Here is a 12508-nt window from a genome sequence, read left to right on the forward strand (position 1 = left end):
CCCAGATTGTTAAGACAATCCCTGTGTCCCAGTCTGCAATCCTCCCTATTAACCGCTCATCAACCTCGCTCGTGGCCACGTGTGTGTGTGTGTACGTGTGCATGAGTATGTGTGTGTGGGTTGGGGGGGGGGGAGGCCTTGCCCCTGCCACAAAATGCCTGCAGTGTTTACCTACGCACACGTTAATACACATACTCAAATATGCACGCACACACTCCTGTGGAGTCCTGCAGCTCAGTGTTTAGAGCACTCGCCTCACAAGTGAGAGACTGGGGTTCAATTCCTGGTAGGGCGAAGCCTTGGGCAAGTTTCATTACTCTACACGCCTAATTATAATCCCTCAAGACAACTAATTAAATAAATTGGTCACTTCAATCCACAGCTGTTTTTGGGACCCTGCTGTGCGCAATCGCCTGCTGCTTTTCGCCCACAAATATACAGTCAATTCACTTTTCATCGAAGACGTGATAAGGCGCTATATCAAATGCAAGGATTATTATTTATTATTATAACACACACATTCATACATGCACACAACACACACACACACATTAACACACACGCAGACATGTGCATGGATATATGCACACACACTACATTTGACCCGTGGAGCTCTTTAGAGAAGTTTTAAATGTGATGACGTGTGACAAAACTGTGATTTCCCTCATGAATTAACGCAAATGGACCCAGAGCGAAACTGAATCTGATACACTGAACCCGTGACCTCAGCCAGAGCAGCTCATCGAAACCCGCTGGGGGTGAGGGGGAGGTGGGGGTGAGGCGGAGGATAGGGGTGGGAGCGTGGAGGGGCAGGGGAGAGAGGCTACAGTCTCAGCAAGACAGGAAATACTCACGTGCTGCCAGGTGCTGAGAACCAATTTGGATCCTCGTGACTTTAGGGAAGTGAAAGTGTACTCCGAACACGTGGCTTTATCTGAAGCATTCTTTTTTCCACGTTATCTCAGAAAACAGCAGACTGAGAGAAGTGCTGGTCAGCTCGACCCCCCCCCCCCCGCCCCACCTCCCACCCCCAGAACAGACCCTTGGACCCAGGTACAAAGAATGGCTGAGGGGTGGGGTGGGTGGGGGTGTGCATGGGGGAAGAGTAGACATCATAGGAACAAAGGAATACATGTAGGCCATTATGCCCCTCGAGCCTGTTCTACCATTCTATTAGATCTCGGCTGATCTGTACCTCAACTCCAATTACCCGCTTTTGTCCCATATTCCTTGATACCCTGGTCTAACATCTGATAGATAATTATTTGGGGAGGAAAAGTTTGCAGGGCTATGGGGAGAGTGCGTGGGAATGGGATTGATTTGGATAGCTCTTTTCAAAGTGCTGGAACAGACACGATGGGCCGAATGGCCTCCTTCTGTGCTGTATAATTCTATGATTCAGTCTTGAAAATGTGAATGGATCCAGCCACAATCCACAGCCTTTTGAGGGAAGGAAAGAGAGAGATTTCCAGATTTCCACTACTCTTTATATTAATTAATTTATTTTGACGTTCTTTTACACCAGAGGACTCATCTCTGGGGTGCGGGCGGTGGGTGGAGGGGGGCGTAATCGTTGAGTGTTTCTTTCTAGACCGTCCCGGCTTGCTGACCCCCACCCCTGTTCTCGCCATCCCCCCCACCCCACTCAGTTACCGCGGTGTTTACTGCTGAATTTCATCGTTGTCTTGTGGGACTCCGGGTTGTCCTCTTGGAAGCGTGGCATGACCATCAGGATGCAGAAACCTGGTTGCAGTTTGCGGCCTAGGAATGGCGGGCTGCTGATGTCCTTCACCATGATGATGTATTCACCTGAAATCACAAAGCATCTTCCTCGAACCTCAAGTCAGTTCTCCCGTTTTTTTCCTTTCTCTCTCTCTCTCTCTCTCTCTCCCCCTCCCTCCCTCCCCCCGCCACACAGTATCTGAGAGTATTATTCTGTGGTTTCCTTTCTCAATCCTGGTTAAAATCTCTATCAAGTCAGATTTGCCTTTTCAAGGCTCCCTTACCTTAGTGTTGCTCACAGCTCGTTCTCTATTCACGCGACCGCCAGGAAGGTGGAAGGCGAACTCGATGGACCTTGGTCTTTTTTTCGTCTAACATTTCTTATGTTCTTATGTTCCATAACACTGGGGATCATCCTCTCCTCTCCCCTCTCATCTCTTAACTCGCCTTTCCCCTCCCCTCTCTTCTCCTCCACACTGATTGTAAGACCCGGGACATCCTCTCCTCTGATCAGTGACACGTTGAGCGAGGCCGCTGACATTTCTTACCCGGCCTCACGATCTGAGGGGCCACATTGTTCACCGTCTTCTTCATTTTGTCTCCCAGTTTCTTCCTTAGATTCATCCTGGAACACAGAGGAAGCCGAGCCAACGTCAACAACAATAGCAATAACAGTTTTTATTAAAAGTTCTATAAAGTTGAGAGTTTTGCTAAAATCCTGGGCACATCTGAAACGTGAAGAGTCTAAAGCAATGGCAATGCGGTCGACAAAGCCTTATTCCCGGGAGGGGGGGGAGGCAATTTACAGCATCAGAGCCTCCCCCGTTGCCGACACAGAGAAGGCACGTTGCTCCTTTGAACGTAAGAACAAGGCGCACTGCCCCTTTAAGTGGGAGGACAGGTGAACTCCTCCTTTAAATGTGAGCACAGGTGGCCCGGCACTGCTCACCTTGAGAATAGGAGGGGATGATGTGCGTGCGAGTGTGGCCGGGTAATCGCAGGCTGGTTTCCGGATTGCTTTGTGCTTAACTACCTGGGGCACCAGCCAGGCCACAGTTACAAGCTTCTGATGATCCCCTGAGGCCACAGCGCTGAGTGTCGTGCGCCGGGGGCGGTTTGTGCACAACAATTGGGACGAAAGATCTCAGCGGCAATGCCACAGACGGGCGCTGGATTGAAACTCGAGTCTTCAATCAAGGTTTGCACGTTGCAAATCTCTTCTCACCATCGTCCCCCTCTGACGTGTCCCCAACTTGCTTCCCAAAACCACTCTATGCGGGACGCTGCTGTGCGCTATTCGCTGCCGGGTTTTCTCCCACAAAATACACAGTCACTCGACTTCACAGTACGTCTTGCGAAATGCTTTGAGACGTCTCCACCACGTGATAAGGCGCTATATCAAATGCGAGGATTATTATTACTGTATTATTATCTCCCCGTGCAGCTGTTTGTGGGACTTTGCTGTACGTAGAACGCATCCGCCTAAATGAACGATGGCCATTTGACGGTGAACGCTGGGCGTGTTGCTGACGTTACGGAACGACGCAAATTTCTGATCGCTCTCGTGCGCGACCCAACGTTGGTTAAACCTGAGATGCGGCAAAGGCGAGCCCCCTCGCAAGGCGAGAAGAGGTTAAAACAGCTGGCGGAGCCATTACCTCAGCGGCAGCATCCGCTCCCCGGTCTGTGCCACATTCTGAGCCCAGCATTGCGTCAGGAGGCAAATATTCAGCCCGAGCAGCAGGGATTTAACATTTAAGCCCACAGCAACCAAATCACATCCGCCAGCCCAGCTGGTCTCTGTTCAGGCCTTTACACCTGCTTTGTTTTATTATTTACCACGAGCGAATAGACTGCATGCTGAGACAGGCAGACAAGCAGACAGACAGAGACAGACAGACGGGCAGACAGTCGGGCAGACAGACAGAGACAGGCAGACAGACGGGCGGGCAGACAACCTCTAACGTTCAGCTCAAACCCCGAGAAACACTTTGTGTTTCCTCTTATTTTTATTCTGGTTATGAAAAAAATTCTCCAGGATCTTCTTCTGGATTTAGGAGGCATTGAGTGAGGTGCTTTTACACCGCTCCCACCTCTCTTACAGTGAGGGGCAATACTGCGCTGACCAGACAGGGCCTGAGTGAGGGGCAATACTGCGCTGACCAGACAGGGTCTGAGTGAGGGGCAATACTGCGCTGACCAGACAGGGTCTGAGTGAGGGGCAATACTGCGCTGACCAGACAGGGTCTGAGTGAGGGGCAATACTGCGCTGACCAGACAGGGTCTGAGTGAGAGGCAGTACTATGCTGACCAGACAGGGTCTGACCCCCACCCACACCCCGATTGGAGGCTTCGGCCACAGTGACATGCTCCCCCTAGTGGTACGGTCAAGTACTGAACAAGAACAAAGTTCTCTGCATGGTCAGATATGGGGGGTGTGGGGGGTTTGGACGTCCACACTTTTACTCCTGCCCCTCACTAGCCTGGGGGATGCTTAGGCCAACTGCATAGCCCTCGTCGTTAACCCCCCCCTGCGCCTCGGATAAGGCTAATAATTGGCTTGCGCAATAGGCTGCCACGTTTTGCCCACAAAATGCAGTCACTACACTTTACAGTATATTCTGCAAAGCGCTTTGAGACGTCTCAATGACGTGATACAGCCCTATATCAAATGCAAGGATTATTATTATTATTAATCCTCTTGTTTGATACAGAGCCTATAAACATCGCGGTGTCTGGAAGCGTTTCAGAATTTACCCTGGCTCTCTGGCTGTGCTCTCCCCCCACCCAGCTTTGCGCCGGTTACAGTTGATGTGTCACCCTTGCTCTGCCAGCTCATGTTATGACACATTGCTGCAAGGCGCTAAGTCTGTTGTTGTCACAACACGCTTCCTTCCCAGCTTGGAATCCAGTGCCACACTCGGAAGCAGAGCAGGCTTTGCGCCTGAACTTTGCGTGGGAGGGAAATGGCAGCAGCAGCCAGTGGCGTGTCTGGCTGGTCTGAGCAGCTGAGATGGCAGTTTTTGTGAAGTCTGCAGATCATTCAGTTGAACCCAAGTCCAGCGTGGAGGGGTGAGAGGGAGGGGAGTGAATGCTTCATTCTCAGCTTGATCTATGTGGGGGAGGACGTCTCAGAGCGTTTCCTGGGAGTCAGCGTAGAGGGAAGCGACTGTGTGTTTCGTAGGAGAATGATAGAGACTAGTTCCGGTACTGCCTGGAACCGATGATGCTCTTAATTGTGTGTCAGATCTCAGACCTCGCTACTGGGAGCCAACCTGGCCATCCGGCTCTGGGAAAGGTGCAGTTTGCACTCGGGAACCACATTCTCTCTCTCTCTCTCTGTTCACTCTAAGCTTCCTCGGAGGCTGGCTTCCTATCGCAGGGAGCTCAGCTGAAGAACAGGAGGAAAATGTTTCTCTGTCAGCTAACAACTGGCTCCTGCCTGTGCTCGGCCCGGGCCATTGTGTTAGCGTCTACACAGAGGCCTTTGTGCTGTGCTGAGCTGTGCGCACACACACCTGTTTTCACCAGTCTTGTCTTGCAAGGCTGCTGCTTTCTCGATTATCGTTCGACTAATCGGCTTCTTGGACACTTTCTGCATCTGGGAGAGAGAAGAAAACAGAGCCAGTCATCATGTGTGACTCAAAGAACAACTCACATGGCATCATTCTCTCCTCTGCCCTTCTCCTAAGCCGCAGTCTCATCGCTTAACTTTAAAATCCAGTGTCAGCCCGGCTCAGTGTGTGTCAGCCCAGCATAGTCATTTTGCTTCTGATTCAACAGGTTGTGGATTCGAGCTCCACGTTGGGACTTGATTTCAGTCTGTCCAAGCACAAATTTTCTGGGCACAAACTTGCTGCTGGGTTTACTTAAACAATATACAGTCACTACACTATAATAATAATAAGCCTTGCATTTGATATAGTGCCTTATCACGTCATTGAGACGTCACAAAGAGCTTTACAGGATATACTGAAAGAGTAGTGACTGTGTGTTTTGTGGGCGAAACGCGGCAGTCCATTGAGTACAGCAGCGTCCCACACACAGTCATGGATTGAGTGGCCAAATTATTATTATTTTTTTGGAGGGATTATTACCCTGGAAAGTGATCCGCCAATCGACTAACTTACTTACTGCAAGTTAACAGAGATGTGTGTGTTACTGTGAAACATTTTGAGGTTATTCTTTGTTAATTACCTTCTCCTGCTCGTCGGAGATCATGAAGGGCCTGTAGTTGGGAGGCGGACGGGCCAACGCGATATCCTGAAAAGCAGCACAGCCTGCCTCCACCTTGACCTTGCTCTGCAGTGTCTGGAAAACCTCGGATAAAGTGTCAGGACTACCTGCAGAACAGGGATAGTGTCAGCATTCACAAGGACCTTTGTACTCAGGCTAGAGGGGAGCGATGATGTTTTTTTATATATAGATATATTATATATGTGTGTGTTTGTATGTTGGGTTTCTTATATGGAGTCCCGTAGTGAAGTGGTTAGCGTGATCGCCTCGCAAACGAGAGGACCCGGGTTCGATTCCCAGCCAAGGCGAAACCTTAGGCAAGTTTCCTTACTCCACACACCTCTGTTTAACCAGCAGTAAGTAGGAACCCGGTTGTGAGTCGATTGGCGGATCACTCTCCTGAGCTAATAATCCCTCCCGCAAAAAGAAAAATATGTGCTGACTCAATCTACGACTGTTTGCGGGACACTGCCGTGCATAATTGACTACGAATTTTGCCCGAAAAATACAGTCAATTCACTTTACAGTATATTCTGTAATGGCTTTGTGATGTCTTAACTATGTGATAAGGCTCTATGTGAAACGTAAGGATTATTATTATTTGCAAACTGAATTTGCTGCATTAATTATGACTCGTAGCATAAGATCCTCAATTGCTTGTGCTGGGCTCGGCTCAGATGGCTGTGGATCCAAGTCTCACGAGTTGCGTTCTCACTGCGACAGACAGTAGTGTTGTGATATGCGTGTGAAAACACGTACGCGCGTGTATTTATACCTACACACACATAGACATCTCGTACCACTGATAACGGCTCGCACCATAATCCTTCGCTGTCAACAGTGCAAGCTCGCGAGTTAAGATGCAGTGAAAAACCATTTACCACTATAAGTGCTAATGTAATAACTGGATGGCTTAATTAAATTTTGAGTGGGTAATCAGTGATATCGACTATTCATTACGGTGCCTTTAAAGGGACGTGGTGGGGGGGGTCAGGAAATGGTGCAGATCATTCACCACGCATTGCCAATGTGACCTCGCTGACTGGCTGGCGTCTCGCCTCGCTCCCGGCAGCTGCTCACAAGCGTTCTATTTATACCCCATTACGTCATTGTCTTTTGAAAGTAGCTGTCACAGGGGGTTCTGCTTCTACACGCGATGGAGAGAGGGTGGGGAGGAGGGGAATGACTTCTGATTCAAACAATGAGACCGTCAGTCATGTGCTGGCTATGACAAACCTGACTTTCTCAAAACAAAACTGCATTAAGTCCTCTTTAATTGCTCCTTGGTGTTTCATCGTTTCGACCACACAATATGCAGTCAATTCACTTTACATTATACTCTGTGAAGCACCTTGAGATGGCTGCAAGACATGATAAGGCGCTGTATCAAATGCAAGGATTATTATTGTTATTATTATTATCTTATTGGATGTGTTCTCCATCAGCTCCCTCACTCTGATATGTTGCCCTCTGTCCTTGTATCAGTAGCTCCGCGCTCTGGAACTCTCTCCCAAAACCCCTTTGGGGAGTCCCGTAGTGTAGTGGTTAGTGCGCTTGCCTTGCAAGCGAGGACTCAAATTCGATTACCGGGCAGGGCGAAACATCAAGCAAGTTTCCTTACTCCAGCTGCCTGTTTACCTAACAGTAAGTAAGAACCCAGTTGTTAGTCGATTGGCGGATCGCTTTTGGGAGATAATAATCCTTTCCCCCAAAAAATGTGGTCACTCAATCCATGACTGTTATTGGGACACTGCTGTGCTCAATTGGCTGCTGCGTTTCAAAGTCAATTCACTTCACACTCCACTCCCATCAGCAAAGTAACAAGGGATTATCGATCCCAATTGTTGTGGTGAAGCTGCACAACATTCATCCCAAGAGAAAAAGCTGTATCATATAAAGTCCGTGCTTTGGATGAGACATTAGAGCTTCCCAGGAGTCTACGTCCTGTTTAGGCGGATGTTAAAAATCCCGCGGCGTTGGCTGACAATGCCCCAGAATTAATTGGTTTTTCACCTCATGGCTGTTTGTAGGACATTGCTGGGGGCAAATTTACTGCTGTACAAGTCTACAAATACAATCACAGATAATTGCTGTCAAGAGCTGTGAGTTCGCTTCTCAATTTCACTTTGCATTTTATATACCTGTAAAAGGTCTTTCTCCTCAGAGATAACCCTTTGAAGACTGAAGAGCTTTGCCTAACTGGTCAGTTTCTGTAGCTCATCCCTCTAACATTGAGGATCATCCTCCTTTGTACTATCTATGTGGCCTGAGACGCTCCCTTATATGGCAGGGACCAGCCTCCGTGAACGAGATTAATAATAATAATAACACTTGCATTTGATACAGCGCCTTATCACGTCTTCAAGACGTCTCAAACGCTTCACAGAATATATTGTAAAGTGGAGTGACTGTATGTTTTGCAGGAGAAATGCGGCAGCCAACTGTGCACCTATTGGGTTCTTTAAGTGAATCGGTTCTCAGATCAATATGATGTCGGCCATTATCAGGCAAAACAGCAGCTGCCCCGAATCAAATGCAAGTATTATTATAAATTACACCCTGATAAAATTGTCTGCAGTTTCAAACTCAAGTTATAGTTCCTTTCACTTAAAGTGACACCTTCCTCTGTCACTCTGCAGGGGTGGATGACCATTTTGCCTGGAGTGCTTTAAGACGAAAGGTAAGTGACTCCCTCACCCCACCCCCTCGCTCTGAGTGAGACCGTCTCTTTACAACAACAACAAATTACATTTGTCAGCGCCTTTCACGTCAGGAGGACGTCCCAAGGCGCTGGACAGTCAGAGATTTTGACCCGAGCAGGGGGGTTGGGATCAGGGGCGGAGGGCAGTGGAAGGTAGAGGTAGGAGAGTGACTGAAGGTTCGAGCGAAGAGGAGAGTCTTGAGACGGACGTTGAGGGAGGCAAGGGAGGGATCGAGGCTTTATTCTCTTGTCTTCGAGAAACCTGCGGAGTTTCAGCTCGGGTCACAGAGGGAAGCAGCCAGTGAGCGACTCCCCGTGTGTCTCCTTTAATTAACACAGCCATAACTAACACAGCCGCCCAAGGTCACACACTCACTTTTAGCCGAACGGCAGGAGGAGCAGCCGAGAACAGCGGGGCTGAGAACAAGGGAATTGACCTCTCCAGGAGCAAAATGTCAATTAATTATACTTTTACTACCCTCTCAATGATTACACGCTGATAACCTGAATAGGATATCCGAATACTGCACTAAATCACCAGGCACTCCCTGGCTGGCAAGTACAGTGTGACAATTACCATAAAATTCACAGATGTGGTGCCTAATAATGGGACATAAATAGTTATAGGCTGTTTATGGCCTAATCCATACTCCTGTCATTTTTTGTCTCTTTAACTGAACTCATTGCCACAGAACTGCCCTCTGAGAGTGGGGATATGGGCTCACATCACTGCTTTGAAGTGCACTGACTGTTGTTATGTAGGCAGGACAGGACAGAGCCAGGCTAATGGGCCCATTGTGTTCGTGCTGGTGCTCTCTCTCCACCACTGGAGCTCTCTGGTCTAACTCCATTAGGAACAGGAGTAGGCCATTCAGCCCCTCGAGCCTGTTCCACCGTTCTATTAGATCATGGTTGATATGTGCCCCATCACCTGGCTGACTATTCCATTTATCTCCTGTGTAAGATCAGATGGGTCTCTGTGCTCTCTCTCTCTCTCTCCGGATGGCAGAAAGCTGTGACTGCCCTTTGTTTGGAGTGAAGCCACTTCGTCCTCGAAGTTCTGCTACAGCAAAGTCACAGGCGCCTGTGGGCAGACGCTGATTGCCTAGTTCGACGTTAACAAGAGCCAAAAAAAATCAAAAAAAATCTCAGTACAACCAAAGTGATGCAGTGAGTCACCGTGCCCTGTACCTGGGAGGCAGCCTGCCAACATGTCACGTTAGGCAGTCAGGGCAAGGTCAGAGAATGCTATGCTCCCATTGCAGCACTCCTCCCTACGTGTTACTAGGAACAGAGGCTAGAGCTCGAGTGGGTTTGATGTAGACAAGGGGGAGGCTTTGGGTGATGCGTGACCCTTACATCTGACATGCCAATTTCCTTTCAAGCAGACATGCCTATCACACAGGAGCGCGAGGCACAAGGAAGGGCATCTCAGAGCCAAAGGAAATTGGGCCCTAGTTAACTCGTTTCACTCTGCTGTTCGTTCACCAGCAGAACTTCTAAACCTCCGATGCTGTCAGCTTCCTTGGCAGGGGCACGGGTAATAATCCTGCTCATTGGACAGAGTGTCGGAACGTTTCACAGCGCTCCACGGGCAAATCGTTCTGGTGTAGTGACTGTGTATGCTGTTTTGCTTGCAGCAAGGTCCCACAAACAGCTATGAAGTGAGCGACTGAGTTTATCGGGGTGGGGGAGAGGAATTGTCGGGCAAGGACACCACCAGAGAGAAACTCCCTTCTCTTTTCCACTGTGGGATATTGAATAACGACAACAAAAAATTACATTTATATAGTGCCTTTCACGTCAGGACAGGTACAGAAAGGGGGAGCTCATCCGAAGAACCATGCCTCTGACGTGAGCCCTGCAGTCCTGAAATAGCTCGGCGCGATACAGATCAATTAACTGGGTCGGCAGCGAGAGAGAGCGATGTGAGAGCCGGGTGATTAAGGTGCCTCATTACTCTCTCTCCGTACCCTTGTTATTAATCTTAGTGGAGGACAGCGAGAGTGTGGCTCATCCCAGGCTTAAGCTGCTTTGAGGCCAACTCCCTCCGTATGTCACAGCCTTTATGTCAAAGCCGAGGGCTGAATGCTCTGAATCTACACGTCTGGTTCGTGCGTGCAGTTGTTGTTCTGTGCTCTGCCCCTGAGGCAGAGTGACTTTATTTAGTGACTTACTGAATCGCACAGGCAGGGATGAGTTCAGGTTCCAATCCAGCGCCTTGAAAGGACTTCAATCCTCCCGACGTGAAAGGTGCTATACAAATGTATTGCATTGTATTGCTCTGAGTTGAATCTGCCAGGCTACAAAGGGCTGAGTGGGAAACAGACTGGGAATATGTCACATGAAGCTCTTTGAGACGTCTAGAAGACGTGATGAGGCGCGCTATATCCAATGCAAGGATTATTATATTACTATTATGATTAGCATAAGGAGGCGTAGGAGCAAACACTGTAGTGACTGTGTGTTTGTGGGCAGATAATGAGATGGGGTGAGGCTCTGCAATTGGGGATCTTGATATCTGTCCCTTTCGTCCACCTAGAATCTGACTGCTGGTGAATGTGCTGAGGTGTGCAGAGATGAAGCCAGGCAGTCACTGCTGCCTCCCTGCACCTGACGCGATTGACAATCAGGATCACTCCAGACATGCGGCAATAAAACGTGAGCAACTCTGGGAAAACTGAAGCAACTTGGAATGAAATGATTGCGGGGAACTCGGGCAGGAGTGGGTGAACTGGATTTCCACTGCAGATATTACAAATTGCAGCCCATAAAACACCCGCGAGGGACAGAGAGATTCCAACTGCAGGAGGTCAAGCGGCAAGGCAGAGCTGTATGAATAATTGCGTGGAAGAGAGCGATAAATTATAATAGATTTCCCAATTTCAACTCTCTGTAATAATCCTTTTTTATTTTGCGTCTGATTTTTATTCGTCTCGAGAGCTATTGCCTTCATCACCTTCAGTGCAGAGAGCAAGGCACCGTTCCTACTCCTCCCCCATACCTGAGCAATTCTCAATGCTTTCCTGCCACACCCCCACCCCTTCCTCTCATTCTTTCTCTCCTTCTCTCCCTCTTTCTCTCTCATTCACTCTCTCGTTCCCTCTATCACTCTTATTCCCCCCCCTATCTCTCTCTCTCTCTTGTTCTCTCTCATTCTCTCTACACACCCCTTCATAATAGACCTACAACAACAACCAATTACATTTGTATAGCGGCTTTCACGTCAAGAGGACGTCCCAAAGTGCTGGACCTAAGCTGTATAAAAAATCTCTACGGATGGGCTGGTCACTGTGCCCGGGACAGTACCTGCCACACTTACCTACGCGACATTCTACATCATCTTCAAGTTTATTATTTTGCAGGTCATCATCATCATCATCACATTTTTCAATTGAGTCATTAATTTAGATCCCGCCTGCATTTTGTGGTTCAGGTGGATGTTAAGGCAAGGCTCCCTCCCCACGCCCTCATCCACCCCCCACCCCACTCCCCGACACAGTGCTGTTACTTCAAAGAAACCCAGCGCTTTCTACCCAGTGAATGCCTCTCTCTGCCAAGTGCACCCCACAAATTAAAATTAATTAGCTCAACTCGTCGTTGTGTGTGGGAGCTGCTGGCAAATTAGCCTCTGTGTTCGCCTCCACAGCAACAAATCACTTTGTTTCCAGTGAATCTCATTCTGGGAAGTGCTTCAAGACAGTTCTTGGGACAAGATGGGGGTGAAAGCAACTTGTACACTGAGTTTCACTCCCGTACACTGAGCCGCTGTGTGAAGCGCTTTGAGACGTCCTCTCGGTGTGAGAGGCGCTGAATAGTATGTGAATAGTTCGGGATGAGAAATTGTTT

At 48.7% G+C, this 12508-nt stretch overlaps 1 protein-coding gene across 2 annotated transcripts in view; it reads right to left on the reverse strand.

Moving 5' to 3' along the window:
- Positions 1-1481: 1481 nt before the first annotated feature.
- The window catches only part of LOC103184214 (MORN repeat-containing protein 1), a 44291-nt gene continuing 33264 nt past the window's right edge, over positions 1482-12508 (reverse strand). For both annotated transcript variants that reach the window (XM_042343766.1, XM_007902108.2), the window contains exons 11-14: positions 5920-6065; positions 5241-5323; positions 2271-2347; positions 1482-1809 (exon numbers count right to left, since the gene is read on the reverse strand). In XM_042343766.1, the coding sequence (XP_042199700.1) occupies positions 1646-1809; positions 2271-2347; positions 5241-5323; positions 5920-6065 (470 nt within the window). In that variant the 3' untranslated portion in view covers positions 1482-1645. The remainder of the gene's footprint in view (positions 1810-2270; positions 2348-5240; positions 5324-5919; positions 6066-12508) is intronic.

The sequence above is a fragment of the Callorhinchus milii genome, unplaced genomic scaffold (genome assembly GCF_018977255.1).
Source record: "Callorhinchus milii isolate IMCB2004 unplaced genomic scaffold, IMCB_Cmil_1.0 Scaffold24, whole genome shotgun sequence".
Taxonomy (NCBI): domain Eukaryota; kingdom Metazoa; phylum Chordata; class Chondrichthyes; order Chimaeriformes; family Callorhinchidae; genus Callorhinchus; species Callorhinchus milii.